At 39.7% G+C, this 15,934-nt stretch overlaps 1 protein-coding gene across 4 annotated transcripts in view; it reads left to right on the top strand.

The window, feature by feature from the left end:
- Positions 1 to 15,934, top strand: part of ERC2 (ELKS/RAB6-interacting/CAST family member 2) — a 954,807-nt gene that overhangs the window by 145,617 nt on the left and 793,256 nt on the right. For all 4 annotated transcript variants that reach the window (XM_082414434.1, XM_082414435.1, XM_082414436.1 and 1 more), the window contains exon 3: positions 13,918 to 14,334. In XM_082414434.1, the coding sequence (XP_082270560.1) occupies positions 13,918 to 14,334 (417 nt within the window). The remainder of the gene's footprint in view (positions 1 to 13,917; positions 14,335 to 15,934) is intronic.

Raw genomic sequence — 15,934 nt, 5'->3', positions numbered from 1 at the left:
TAAAGCATATGAAATGTATCCATATGCTCATGAATGTGCTTACATGGGTTTCTGAGTTTTTGCTAGGGAAAACTTTTGTTATTAATAATATGTATAGAATTATCCAGATAAAATAAAAATAACCTCAAATTGATATTATTCAGGATTGGTATTGAGGGATCTTATTTCTCAGCCATATAACATATTCTTCCAGTGATGGTATCTGTAAAAGAACCCTTCCTTCTTTCTGGTTTTTGCTTTGGCTTTCTCAATGATAACATGGATCTCCTGTGACTTATCATTATATTTTCCAGGTTCCTAAGTGGCCCCTTCATTCTTGACATATATCTCACATTTTTTGGGGGGGAAATTCCTCTAAACACTTTTTAAAGTCCTGAAGCTCTCAGGTGGAAGAATGCTAAATCTTTTCAAGTTCTCTTAAGGTATTCTTTAAGAAGTCCTTTCAGAGAGAAGAGTTACTTCATCGTGGTTGGAATTAATCATCTGTTCCAACTCCTGAAGTCCTAGAGCCACTGGGGTATGGAGTGTGGTTACGGCAGCTGCACCATTGGTGGTATGTGGTGGAAGGGATGTGTCTGGGCCAGACATGTTTGACTCCAGTGTGGAAATCTGGCTCGTGGTAGCTGTTGCACATGCCTGACACTAATTATGTGGTAATGGGATCCTTCTGCAGTTTGGTGACCAAATAAGACTGGTGCATGGGGCTATAAGGGAAAGACCAGGACAAAACAATGTGCTGTGAGTTTGGTGTCTGGGCTTTACAGCTAGCAGTGCTGCCATCTCTGCTGTGACTTTGGGTGAGGAGTGGTTCCTCTCTTTGGGCCTCAGTTTATCCTCCTATAAAATGAAGCAAAAATAATTATTCTTCTGATCCCTTTCATCACTAATCTTCAGTGATTCTGTTGTTAAATATTTGCTGTCTTTTTGAAATGCATATACCAGCTTGTAGAAAAATCTAGGGTTATTCTTTCAGAGTATTTTATTTGATATTGAAAGGTTAGCATCTGAAGTGGCCAAGCCAAAAATTTCCTCTGGGTTAAAGGTTTTATTTGTGTATGACACAGCCAAACATAATTTCACACACACCCCCCCACCCCGACCCCACTCTACTATTGTTTCTTTCCATTACATTTTGGGTTTGTATATTCATAACAACGGCTTTTAAAAATGATGGCTTCCTGTGGACTGGAGTGGGACTTGATAAGTATCTAATATGCATTATCTGTTTAACTTTATCATGGTTTTGTGAGATGTTTGTATTATTAGGAGCTTTTAAAAGAGATAGAAAGTGAAATCTAGAGAACAGAAGTAACCTGTTAGGGTCCCACTGCCCACCCAAGGCTGTGGGACCCTGTAGCTAGTGAGTGATCTGATTGACCCCACAGCTAGTGAGTGCCCAAGCTGGAGATTGACCCCAAACTGTTTGACATCAAAGACAGGGTTATTAATTGGGAGTATTATTCTCAATCAAATATTTAGGACTTTCACTGTCAAATTAATTATTCCTTTATTTCCTCCCAGAAGTCTATAGTTCTCTAAGTTTTCCAGTCTCTTAACTCATGTCTGTTGTTGGATGTCAGAAGCTTGAATTGGCATGGTTATGTTTGTACCATGGAGATCACCCAAGTCTTGTATATATTGCCGTTTAGGAATTCCTTGCCCTGAATAAACATAACTATAGCACTATTATGTTGTTCATATTTTGCTTCTTTAATTATAACAGCAATTGTAGTATTGATAGATTCTTCTTGGGGTCTCTGCCCACCTTTAAACAAATATGCTTCTCTTTTGAGTAGCTCCTGATGAGCAGTGTCACCTGCCACAACTGATTGATTCATGGTGGACACCTGGCCCATGCCAGGATCATTTTGTCTTCTGTCCTGGGTATTTACAATTTGGAGCAAAGAATTGTTGAAACCAAGTCACAGCTTCTTGCAGAGATTCCTGTTGTGTACTGCTTGTTTCTTTTCCTGGGTTTTGTTTTCACAATTGCTGTTTTGATTCAGGGAGATACCCTGATATCTTTCTCGTACATTCTCTTCTTTGGCTTAAGGTAGGCCAGATCAGTTTCTGTTGCTTGGAACTCAAAGAATATTAACTAATCTAGCAGTGATGAGCACATGGCAGGTGTCTTAGTTTCATTCATGCTGCTAAAAAAAAAAAATGCCATAGCCCAGGTGGCTTAGAAACAGCAAACATTTATTTCTTACAGTTCTGGAATCTGGGAAGTCCAAGATCAAGGTGCTGGCAGATTTGGTGTCTAGTGAGGGCCTATTTCCTAGTTCATGGGCAGCTGTTTTCTCACTGTGCCTTCACAGGGTAGAAGGAGCGGGGGAGCTCTCTCAGACCTCTTTTATAAGGGCAGCATTCCCATTCATGAGGTCTCTACTCTGAAGACCTGATCACCTCCTAAAGGCCCCACCTCCCCAAGTACCATCACACTGGGGATTAGGTTTCAACATAAGAATTTTGGGGGGACCTAAACATTCAATCTATAGCAGTAGGCATTCAAAAATTATTCTTGGAAAAAATATTTGCAGAAGGCCTCCATAATGCTCCCACCTGCTGTCATTTTTAACAGTTTTATTAAGGTATAACTCATGTATCATAAAAATTCACCCTTTAAAAGTGTACAATCTGGTGATTTATACTGTATTCACTTAAAACATTTTCATCACCTCCCCCCAAAATCCCATCCATACCCTTTAGTAGTCAGTCTTTATTCCCCTCTCCCCCAGCAATGATCATTTTGATGTATTTTCTTCTAGTTTTTTTCTTGTCTCTTCATTTTACTTTCCTATGGTATGTTGGCCATATTTTTATTTATGGGATATGGTATATTCATTCTCTCTGTTATAATATAAAATGTATATATGTATATAAAATATTAAAGATCATAGGCATTGTGTGGATACAGTAGTAATCTTACCTTTACACCAGAGAAAGAAATGAAGATGTAGGCCTTTTAATAAAATGGAAAAACTTAGGGAGTTTAAGTGATTAGGCTACTTAGGACCCAGTATGTTCACATTTTCCCTATGTACTGTTCCAGTTATAGTTTGTAAAATAAGGTTCATCTCAGACTCCTCATGGTTTTCGCAGTCACTTAAAGTTCCACCGAGAGCACAGTAGCATGGATATGCTGCTTAAAAGTAAAAATGAATAAAATAGTTGAATGTAAAGCCTAGTACTTGGCATTTTAGATGAGTCTTTAAAGGTTCCCTCAGATTGACTTTTAAATAACAATAACAAAAATAATGGTATAGAATTAAAATTCAGATATTATATATCATTTAAAAATAAACAGCATATATAATAATGTATAATCATATACTATATAATGTTTGTAACATATTTTATATATAATAAAATAGATATTATGTATATAATAATAAGTATATTTATTTATATTTAACCTGGCAGGCTTTCTTTTTTAACTTGGAAAGGAAACTTAGTGTATATGCCTGTCAGAGAGCACATAGTTCAATTAAGGTTGAATGAATGAATGAATGAATGACCCTCTGTCTATTTTATCTAGTATTGTCTTGTATTAAGGGGCACTACTCATAGTTTACTCAGTTTTTATTAATCACACAAACTGACTTTTCAGTGTGCTCCTTAGGACTGTACTACAGTACTATTTTCATGATGTTTTCCTTCCCCACCTTTCAATGACCAAAAATCTCTTAAAGCAATAACAGAGCTGAAACTTTTTCTTGAAGTCCAGAGAAGTACTTCTCAAACCTTTATGTGCCTACAGATTACCTGGTAGTCTTGTTAAAATGCAGATTCTGATTCTGCAGGTTTGAGTGAGACCTGAGATTCCACCTTTCTTTTTTTTTTTTTTTTTTTTTTTTAGTCATGTTGCTTTTTTTTCTTTTGTTTATTTTTTTATACAGCAGGTTCTTATTAGTCATCCATTTTATACACATCAGTGTATACATGTCAATCCCAATCTCCCAGTTCATCACACCACCACCCCCCCCCCCCCCGCAGAGATTCCACCTTTCTTACAAGATCCCAGGTGATGCTGATGTTGCTGGTCCAAGGGTCACATTTTGAGTAGCATGGAGGTCAGTTATCCCCCCTTCCCAGGGGTGGAGTGACTCAAGAAGCAGAGAGAAGCAGGAGAGTGCTTAGGAAGAATCTCTCCTCATGAAAACTTGAATAACAAGGATTAGAGTTTGACTGAGCAAACCATGTGGTCAGAGTAGGGAAAAATTAGTAGTTCAATGCTTGCCACCCAGCTATTTGCAATGATATTAATTTAGGTCCTCTTACTTTTTTTAGAAATACTTAGGTGGTAAGCAGTTTTGTTAAGTGAACACGTTGGGGGTGAAGAGGAGGTGATGGGGAAGGAAATTGCAGTAAAGATTTTTAAATGTCATTTACACTGCGATTTGCTAAACAATTAAAATGAAAGAACTATCCACTAACTGCATGTGGCTGTGGCTATTAATAATTGGAAAAGTTCCAATTTTAACCATCATTTTTATGATTGCATGTTTGGGGTTGCTTCTCTAAACACATTTAAAAAATATCAGTATTTCTTAAATTTGTATCTTTTTTTTTTTTTACCTGTAACAGGTTGAGCAGTGTCAACATCAGGGGATGCCACTGTCTTTTAGCTGCTTATATATTACTGGATAATAGTAGGGAAAGAACCCTGACCTTCAAAACAAATCGTTGGTATTCCCTAGAGCCGCTTAAAGAGTTATTTATAGACAAGTTAATAGGAAATCAGTTCTATCCGTCTCTGAGTTGGTCTTAAAACAACTGTTTCCTGTTTTCCCTTATTTAAAAAATGCCAGAGTACTTAGCATTTTGTTTCCCACTGTTGCATGTATTTGATGGTCAGAAATTTATGTTTATTTGTTTTCAATGAGAGGAGGAAGGAGACACATTTTAATTCTGGACCTCTAGCCACCACCACTGTCTCAACAGCAATGACAGCAGTGAACATTTATTGAGCACTCATTGTGTGCCAGGACCTGTGCTTCATGCTTTATGGGAACTTGTTCACTTTGATGAGCGTCTCATGTTGTCTTTGTGCACATCCTGTAAGTTAGTTATGATGATTATTTCCTGTTTATGGATGAATAATTTGATGTTCACAGTACTTAAATAATTTGTCCAAGGTGACATAGGCTGTCATAGGTAGCTACAGGATTCAAAACCCTGCTCATCACCACTGCTCTTGGAAGCCCAGACAAGTTTGGTGATTTTATCCAGATCATGTAATTGGTTAGTAGCAAAGCTGGAATTAGAACTTAAGTCCTTAACTCTCAGCTCAGTACAGTATTCCAATACTGTGCCACCTTATAGTATTGGTCTGTAATGAAAACCAGAACTCCTCACTTACAAAAGCAACTGCCGAGGGCTTTCGCATGTATACTGTTCTTAGTATTATGAATTTTGGCAAAATGTCACATTTTATCAACCAAAGTGGATTCTGCAGTTATCACGGATAGTGCATCTGTGTGAGGATCCCAGGATACTGGTGCTTTGGTGCTTTAAAAAAATCACCTATCAATAGTCTCTATTAGCTATGTGCCTATTCTACCCTAAAGGAGAAAGCCTAGACCATATGTTTACATATTAATTTTTTTTGTTTTAAATAAATTTATTTTATTATTTATTTTTGGCTACGTTGGGTCTTTGTTGCTGCGTGCTGCTTTCTCTAGTTGCGGTGAGCGGGGGCTACTCTTCATTGCAGTGTGCGGGCTTCTCATTGCGGTGGCTTCTCTTGTTGCGGAGCACAGGTTCTAGGCGTGTGGGCTTCAGTAGTTGTGGCTCGCGGACTCTAGAGCGCAGGCTCAGTAGTTGTGGCGCATGGGCTTAGCTGCTCTGCGGTATGTGGGATCTTCCCGGACCAGGGCTCGAACCCGTGTCCCCTGCATCGGCAGGCGTATTCTTAACCACTGCACCACCAGGGAAGCCCTACATATTAATTTTTAATACTTTTCTCAGCAGAGCAACTTTTGAACAGTCCACTGGGGCCACATGTTTTTAGCCAATGCCTGCTGTGTGTCTTTTCACACACATGACACAGCCCATGGAAGGTTTGAAGCCACGAGGAATGCTGCACATCCTGCACGCAGGATTATGGAAAAAGGAATCAGAGAACCTGCCCTTAATATTTGATTTGAGACAAGCTGGAAAATGATAAATAGGAAAATAAAGTCATAGGAGAAGTAGAGCAGGCCAAGTTGTCTGCAAAGAGATTCTCTTTTCTTTGAAAGAGTATGTTAAGCCCTTGCTTGAGAAGGAGTATGGATTTATTTTTAAAAAGTTCAAGACTTTTGGATATAAGCCAATTCATATTTTTATCAAGCTCAGAGACGGTTTTCATAGCAATGAAACCCTAAACTGCTTTGTAGTACAAAACTTTATCATTTTTTGTTTTTTCCCCATAGTGTGGAAAAGAGCTTAAGGTCACAAATTTTTTCAAATCTGCCAGGAACTCATATTTTCCATGTTTGGGGATAAGACACAGTAGATTCTAAACATCTGGCTAGTCCCTACTTAAATAATTGTGTGTTCCATGCACATCATACATATGTAATTATATTTTCATTCTATTTACCTTTTTTGTGTTTCAGACATTCTGAAATCTGGATTAGATTCTGACTCCAGTAGCTATTGGAAGTCAGTCTCCTAAACGTTGGCTAAAGCAAAGTATATTTCCCCCCCTTTTCCATATAAACTCAAGTATGCCTTAGTTTCTTATATTTTCATTGTTCTCCTTTTTTCAAAATTAAGTGACTATGGAAGCCTATAAGAGTTGTGTAAAATGAAGTTCTATAGTATTTTTAGAGCAGGAGAGACTTTAGAATTGGCTGGAGGAAATGTCTATTTTAGACCCTGGACCATGGTTGCTAACGATGTGATTGCAGTAGAATCCCTTAAGCCAGTTCAATTTATTCTCTTGTGAAGTGGACATAGTTCTGGCAGCTTTGGAGGAGTATTGTCAGATGAGTGGGCTGGTGGACGTGAGGAATTTTGAATTTTGGGGGAGAGAACAGGACAGAGTAATCTGAGGCCAAGGATACTCTTCCTACTCTCCCCTCTGTCTGCAACTCTCCCCCAACCCCCAGGCTAACAACAGCAAAGCAAAGAATGGAAGCCGTTCTCCCTCACAGTTTCCCTGTGCTGACCTTTGAGTGAACAATTTCCTTTCTGGTCTTCATCTTTCTGTCCATATTTTACTCGCTATTTATTGCGTACCTATTATGTGCTAGAGTAGGGGGAATGATACAAATTTGGCCCAGAATCTGCCCTTGAGGTACTCACTTTCTCTCTCTTTCTTTCTTGGAGGTTTCCCTTGCTTTTTTGTGAGCACAGCAATGCTTTGAAAGATATATTTGCCTTTATCCGACTGTTGAGTACTAGGAGGTCCTATCAGAAAATTAGCCTGTCATAACACCAGAAACAGAAGTCCTTATGACCTCCTTTATTGTCTGAGACTTGGAATCAATTGGACGGACTCATCTCTTTAGCTCCCATTCTGTTTAACTGTGTTTAACAGACAGAGCAATGATTCTAAACTTTTTTCCTTCCGTGGACTGGAGGTGGGGTTAAGCCTTTTCCAGGACAGAGTTCAAAGTATGTAATTAATTGTGGGGGGAAAAGATGAAAAAGAACTGGGTTAAAGGCCAGGTATCAGGATAAATATGATGCATTCTGTTTTCACTCCTAACAGAGTGACTGCGGAGAGGAGCCTGGATGCCTGTTGTCACAGCTGCTTTTGCTTTCTTCTGTCGTGTCCTCAGTGGTCAGCTGTGGATAAGGGAGTTTGCCTTTTCAGCTTTGATTGTTTGAGGACAACTGGAGAATGATCCCACAATCAGGGTGGGGAGTAAAAAGCTTTCTGAATATTCATCCAACCATAGACTCACTTTTGTGCTTGAAGGGAATTAGGTGTTTTGCCACCTGTTTCACCTGTGCCATAAGTGCCAAGTGGATAGAATTTTGATTGGGACCCAGGCATGAGGTTGGATCACCTAGTGATGTCCCCTTCCGATGCAGGTGGACATTGGAAGGGCTTCTCTCTCCTAATATGCAGTGGAATGGAAGCAACAGAAGGGTGGTTGAGGCTTTGGGAAGTTGAGACCACAGTGATGACTGGGAGGTTCCAGAGAGATGGCTCCTGGACACATCCTTGCAAGTTGCGGGTTTGTAGGTACCTGATGTAGGTAACAAACTGAAATGAATGCTCTTGATTATTGATCCAGTGAAGTTTAAGTGGCTGCCTTAAAAGAAATGTGCTTTCGTGGTTGAGAAGTGGGAGACGATTCAATTCCAAGGATGTGAATAATCAAGGAAGCGGGGAGATTGAAACCTGTGCATCTTTTTAAAAATTTTTTAAAAATCTTTTGACCCTTAGAGAAAGTGCTTTGGCTTTGCCAGAGTTTTCACTTGTACTGTTGTATGTTGATCTTTTAGAGAGAATTTTTTTAAATTGAGCTTGTCTTCTAATAGCTACTCAGTAGCTATTACTAATTGCAAGGACTTAGAAAGGAGGTCTCAGTAAATTATCCTTGGAGTGTCCCATGCTATTTAACTATTTGATGGGACCAGTAATGCAGAGGGGAAATGATTTAGGTTATCTCTTATCCTAATGAGAGATAGGAAATGATTTAGGTTCTCTCTCATCCATATGAGACACCACTGCTATTTCCTAAGTTGTCAAAGTGGAGAGCCACCCCTTTTGGTCTACTCTTAGGGTTATTAGAATTCATACCAGAATGGAGTCCAAGACCCCAGAAAGATTCTGGCTTTAGCAGTGTGTTTGTGTGCTCTTGGGCCTGTCATTTAACCTGTGTGGATCTGATTTTTCTCATTTGTAAAATGAAGTTAACAAGCTAATCTTTAAGGCCTCTGTGAGTTCTCAGAATTCTGATTCCATGCCATCAGCATGTCAGGTGGGTTTCATCTTTCAGAATGTGGGTTTTTGTACTGTTGTCACAGCATACTCTAGCCTATCCTGATTGATATAATTGATTACTGTCTACCTAGTACTTTCTAGAGCTTTATATGTATTAACTCACTTAATCCTTAAAATAACCTTATGCAGTAGGAATTACTACTCTCACTTTTACAAATAAGGAAACAGACAGAGAGAATATTATTTTCAGTGGGTTATTTATTGAAAGTACTGTTTATTATATTTTAAAATTGAAATTGTCTATGTTAAGTATTCAACTAGAGATGAGTATCTGGTAAATAATTTTTGAAACTTGATTGAGTTAACTCTCTTAAAAGTAAGACAATGAAGAGGGGAGAGAAAGCGGAGGGAGAGAGAGCAAGAGAGAGAGAGAAAAAGAGTGTTTTAAAATCTCTCCCCATCCTCTGAAGCAGAAGGATGATCAGTGTTCTATAAGGCACATTAATTTTGCTCAAGAATCGATTTTTAGGAACAAGGAGATTCCTGCTTAATTTAAATATCTTAAAAGAGAATGAAAACTAAATGACATATGGGTTTGAGAAATTTTTGAACACTAAATTTTAGGTTGATTATCAGATTGTGTTTGGTCATGCTGAAGTCATTCAGTGACTAATAAAATGATTATCTGGAAAATAAATTTTCTTAGTGTACAAACTGGAAGTATCCATCATGACAACCTCTGAGGAATAGGTTGGTTAGGATGGCTAATTTTTAATTTTGAGAATTGCTATAACTGTCATAATTGCCTGCCTGTCTGCTCTCACCACTCCTGCCCACCTCCGTATTCTTTTTTTCAGCCATCCTGAAGTATTTATACCAATTCAGAGGTCAGGTTGTGTAGTGGTTCATGCAGGGGTGTTGGGGTCAGACTTTGTGGATGAACACCTGGCTGTGCCACTTACCTAGCTGGGTAACAGTACAGGTTACTTAACCACTTTGTGTGTTCATGTTCTCATTTGTTAAATGGAGTTTATAACAGTGGCTGTCTCACTGGGTGGTTGTAAAGATTAAAAATGCTTAGAACTGGGCCTGGAGTGTGGAAGCACTCTACAGATTTTTGCTATTACTGTTCATTAATAGGTCTAGTCTGTCTTTGCCTCTAGGCTTTTGTACTTTCTCTACTCTTTCCATCTTTCTTCACGAAGTTGACTCTCATTTATTCTTCAAGACATAGTTCAGTGGTAGCTGTTGGTTTGGGGGGTTATTTTCTTACACGTCTGTAGCCTGGGTTACACCTTCTCTGCATTTCTAGCCACCTGGCTATGACTTATGTCGTATTGCTACTATTGGTTTACTTGTCCACATGGATTGGGAGCATGGACCACTTCTTTTCCTTTCTTTTCTTTTTTTTAAAAATTTCATCAGTATGAGGAAGACACTGGGTAAATGCACACTGAACGGATAAATTGAGTGATTTTTTTCCCTTCCGTTCCTCACCTTTTTCTTTTTCTCTCTCCTTCTTTTTCTTTCTTTCTTTTTTTTTTAATTGTCTTAGGCTTCGCTGGGTCTTCATTGCTGTGCGCGGCTTTCTCTAGTTGTGGCGAGTGAGGGCTACTCTTTGTTGCGGTGTGCGGGCTTCTCATTGCAGTGGCTTCTCTTGTTGCGGAACATGGGCTCTAGGCGCACGGGTTTCAGTAGTTGTGGCTCGCGGGCTCTAGGTCACAGGCTCAGTAGTTGTGGCGCACGGGCTTAGTTGCTCCGTGGCATGTGGGATCTTTCCTGACCAGGGCTCGAACCCATGTCCCTGGCATTGGCAGGTGGATTCTTAACCACTGTGCCACCAGGGAAGCCCTCCTTCTCATTCTTCTTTTCTACTTCTCTTCCTTCCTTTCTTTCTACCGAACTTACTCCTTCCCTTCACTCTCAAACCTGGCACTTGATGCATTATCTTAGTTATTCCTCACAGGCACTCTATGAGGTAGGCATTATGATTAGTCCCATTTTGCGGGTTTGGAAACAAAGGATCAGGGCAATAGGCAACTTGCCCATCCAACGGGGCAGCCGCCTTAACAGAGTTATCTTCCAGTGTTGCTGTCTTTGCTCAAAGCACTTCGGCAATTTTTTTTTTTTGGCGGGGGAGGGGGGGAATTCCCTTCTGGCTAGTAGTTTATTACCTACATAAAAAATCCAGTCTTATTTTTGGTCACTCTCAGAAAAGATGATTTGTAGTCTGATCATCCTGATTCATCGTGTTTGTCTCCAAATAAACTTGGATCGTCTCAGAAATCCAAGCCACTTTCAAAGGACAAAGATTTGCCGTTGTCAAGAATGTTTAAATGACTTGAAGACAGTTGCACAGTCCCAAGAGGCTTGGCAGCAGCCACATCAATGGGCTGAAGACGGTTGATACTCCTGTGAACTTTGCTGTGGTTTAGGGATGGGGGGTGGTGGAGGAAGGTCACGTTACCTTACAATCCCACCTCATGTTTTTTTTGACAGCTTTATTGAGATATAATTTATGTACCATGCAATTCACCCATCTAACATGTAAACTTCATTGGTTTTTGGTATATTCACAAAGTTATGCAACCAACATGACTGTCTAATTCCAGAACATTTTCATCATCCCCCAAATGAGGGATGGAAGGATGACTACCACACCCTTTAGTAGTCATCCTGCATTCCCCCCAACACCCCCAGCAATCACCAATTTATTTTCTGTCAGTGGAGTTGCTTATTCTGGATATTTCCTGTGTAATCATATAACATGCGGTCTTTTGTAACTGGCTTCTTTCACATGGCATAGTGTTCTTAAGATTCAACCATGTTGCAGTGTGTATCAGTACTTCATTGCTTTGTATGGCTAAATAATACTCCATTGTATGCATATACCACGTTTTATTTACTCATTCATCGGTTGACTGACATATATGTTTTGTTTCCACTTTCTGACTATTATGAATAATGGTGCTCTGAGTATTTGTGTATGAATCCACTGCTGAATGGATAAATACAATGTGGTAGGTCCCTATAATGGAATAATATTCATCTATAAAATGAGTGAAATACTGATCCGTGCTACAACATGGATTAACCTTGAAAACATGCTAAGTGAAAGAAACCACTTATTGCGTGATTCCATTGGTGTGGAATGTCCAGAATAGGCAAATCCATAGAGACAGAAAGTAAACTAGTTGTTGCTAGGGCCTGAGGGTAGGGAGGAAGATGGGGGGGTGACTTGTAAAGTGTACAGCGTTTCTTTTGGGGGTGATGAAAATGTTTTAAAATTTATTGTGTTTATGATTGTAGAACTTTGTAACTATACTAAAAAGCACTGAATTTTAATTTTACTTTATAGTAATTTTGACAGGGGTGAGTTATATTTTTAAAAATTTATAATCACCATCATTAAATACATACCAGTTTCTTACTCTGCATTCAGTACCCTGGGAGACGCTGTGGCACACAAATGAGAGAGAGTATTTGTTCCTTGTGCTCTAGGAATTTCTCATTGGATGCTCCTAAATGGAAAGTTGAAGTGGATACCAACGAAGGGTTTAATTAATGCATCACTAGGTGCTAGTTTCTGGGTACAGCCCCCACTCAGAAAAATCTCAACCCCTCTGGGTGTCAGCTGTGGGAATTCAGAAGGATTTCCCAGTGTGGACTGCTCCAGTATTTATGTAACTTAGACATAGTATTATCCATGCCTTACAATACTGTGAGTTCCTTTCAGGCAGGACCTATGCCTTACGTCCATCTTGATTCCCGTACTTAGCATTGTGTCTGGTCTGCATGGGGAGAATGTGTTTGGTGAATGGATGAGTAACTGTGTTTTGGAAGCCCCTTGGTTTCTTCCTAGGACAGAGATGCCTTCAGCTTATGGCTGCCTGCTTTGATCAGCCTGGGGATTGCCCCTGTTGGGAAAGTGTTGCTGAATTCACCACCTGTCTTCATGCAAGGGTTTCTTTTCTCACAAGTGGTAACTATTTTGTTTCTCTGGCACTTTCACTCTGGTTTTGGCTAAAATGGTGACCTGGAATGACATGTGGGTACTTCTGGAGTGCTGTGCTTTCCTCCCTGGTAATACAACCAAGATATTGGGTTCTTGGGTCAATGAGATTTAGGAAGACAAAAGGTGGAATAAACCTCATTTTTTTTCTTTTTTAAAATCACGTTTATCAAGCATCAGTGCTATAAATTCTGTGTAGCTTATGGGTCTTTGCTGCAGTAAGAAACCGTTGTTCTTTTTTCTTTTTTTTCTCTGTGAAGGTACTTTGTGTTGATTAAGTTCTTTCTGTTAAATATCCTTTGCTTGCACTGGACTTTTCTTTGTGTTGATTTTTGCTTCGTTTTTCTTTCATTTCCCATGCTGTTCAGCTACTGGATGCCAGAAGAACCAAGGTTTGTCCACTCTTTGCAGCTCGTTTGTTTTGCTCTGTACAGCCTCACCCCCTTGTGTGTTTGAGTGTCTCTGTCTGCATTTGTTCCCTTTTGCTTGCAGATGCAGTAATCCTGTTTACTAAACCTGTTCACAGCTTTATTTGTAAAAATAAAGTCCTTGTTTGTGTCTACTTGTAGTGGATGCTATTATTTTTATTTTTAAATGGACATGCACTTAATCACAGAAAATAATGGATAGTAGAATAAAGAACACCTTAGAAAACAAGGAATACTGAGTCTGGAGCATTGTGGGTGTAAAGAAGGTGTGTTTGTGAAAGCTTCCCTCTAACCCTTTCCACTCCTAAATTAAAACCCTGTAGATGTATAATTTACCTTGTGACTGACACTAATATACTGTTTCTATGTATGTCTCTTAAGACATTCAGAAAGCATCATTGAATTAATTCCCCCTCTCCATGTGCTGTCCCATGCTTCTGAAGTCACCCTGGAGGACTTCACGGCTGGCCCTCTGGACCTCATGATTAACATTCCATCTTCATAGTGTGGTAGCAGCAAAGAGCGTTTGGCATGTCCATTGACTTTTTCCCCCTTCTTTCTCCTCTCCTGCTCCGTCTTTCTCATCACAGCACCTGCAGTTGACAATCCAGGCCCTTCAGGATGAGCTGCGAACCCAGAGAGACCTCAACCACCTCCTGCAGCAAGAGAGTGGCAACCGAGGAGCAGAGCACTTTACCATCGAACTGACGGAGGAGAACTTCCGGCGGCTCCAAGCCGAGCATGACAGACAGGCTAAGGAACTGTTCCTATTGAGGAAGACCTTGGAGGAAATGGAGCTGAGAATCGAAACACAGAAACAGACCCTCAATGCCCGAGATGAGTCGATTAAAAAGCTTCTTGAGATGTTGCAAAGTAAAGGTTTGCCGTCCAAAAGTCTTGAGGATGACAATGAACGGACACGTAGAATGGCAGAGGCTGAGTCTCAAGTCAGCCACTTGGAAGTGATTTTAGACCAGAAAGAGAAGGAAAACATACATCTTAGAGAGGTAAGGACATTCACTTTATTTTCCCAAAGCCGTATTTTACAAGTTAAAATACGTTAAATATTTTATCAAGTTATTACCACAGGTTGAAAGTTATCTGTAGCCTTAACCAAATTGCTGTTGTCATCTGTTTTATAACCTTCCTGTCTGCTTATCACCTTTAAACTGGAATTTCGCATTAGTCTTTTTTTCCTCTGCCCACCACACGTATGTTCCATTATGATTCAACACGTATTCAGGACCCAAGTGTGTGCAGCACATGTCAACTCTAAGGTGGTTTACAATTGCTTTCCTACAGATGGCCATTGTTTCAGGGCCTTTTAAATGCAGTACTGGTTAAATTTTAGATGTTTATTAAGTATCCTCTTTTTAAAGGAGCAAAATGAATAGGTGATTAGCAAAACAATGAGCGTAAATACTTTTATAGCTGAATTGGGGGTGGGGTTTTCAGAAAGTAAAGCCTAAGGATATTTCTGGAAAGAATGGAAAAATGTGCAGACCAATTTTGAACGTTTAGATAGTCTTTGCCTGCATTTACATTCATGGACAGAGAGACATGAATGTTCCAAGGACAGAGTGTTCCAAGTTTTCTGAGAGTGTGTTTTGCACTCAGTTAAATCATTTGAAGTTTCTCAGAGGCAGCCTCTCTGGCTTGCCACCACCATTGAATGTTGGGAGGCTCAGATATCTGAGAATATGTAGTCGGATAGATCTTAGAAAGAATGTGGGTGACAGCCAAGGTTTGAAATTTTTATAACAGTTCCTTGCTACTATGGTGGATGTGGATCTCAATAGTGCCATGTAGGCAAAATGCTGTGGCAGACACAGATCTCACAGAAAACAGAAAGCAATAAAATGGCATTAAGTATATTTTCAAAATATTCTGCAGCCATAAATAAAAATTCGAAAAGATATTTGCTTTTAGACCAAACTAGATTTCTTGGCATTATGTACCTTTTTGGATGGGCAGTGCTTCCAGTGAGTCATTTGTTTGGTTGTTCAGAAAACATGGCTTTCATGTTGGGATTTGGTAATGCAGGTGCTCCCAGGAGTTTTCTCTGATATAGACTGTATTTGCTTATAACGTTTGAGTAGACTTTTGTGTCTTCAGACTTAATATCCTCCATGCTTATTCTCCTTGGTTTTGTTTTCATGAGACCTTAGCTACATGTTTGGGAAGGCAAATGGCTTGGTTTCACATTGAGATGCTTAAAGATATGTTTTGTTGGGCCTGGTCTTCCCATCTGTATTCCAAGACTGTGGAATTCATATCCTTATGTAATCTTCTTCTCTTGAGTTTAGGCTGAACCTAGTGATTTGCTCCTAAACAATAGAATGGCAGAGGTAATGGGATGCCGATGTCACTTCCATGATTAGGTTAGTTCCATCTTGTTAGTACACCCTGTGGCCTTCTCGCCTTGCATGCTTTGATGAAGCAAGCTACCATGTGGCAGAGGCCCGTGTGGTAAGGAACTGAGGGTAACCCCCAGCTGACACCCAGTGAGGAACTGACACCCTCACCCGAACAGCCACAAAGAACTGAAAACTGCCAACAATCACTTAGTAAGGTTGGAAGTGGATCTTTCCCCAGTCGAATCTTTCG

Source organism: Balaenoptera physalus, assembly GCF_965194825.1.
Source record: "Balaenoptera physalus genome assembly, chromosome: 11".
In the NCBI taxonomy this organism is placed as follows: Eukaryota; Metazoa; Chordata; class Mammalia; order Artiodactyla; family Balaenopteridae; genus Balaenoptera; species Balaenoptera physalus.
This window is presented reverse-complemented; position numbering and strand designations above follow the sequence as displayed.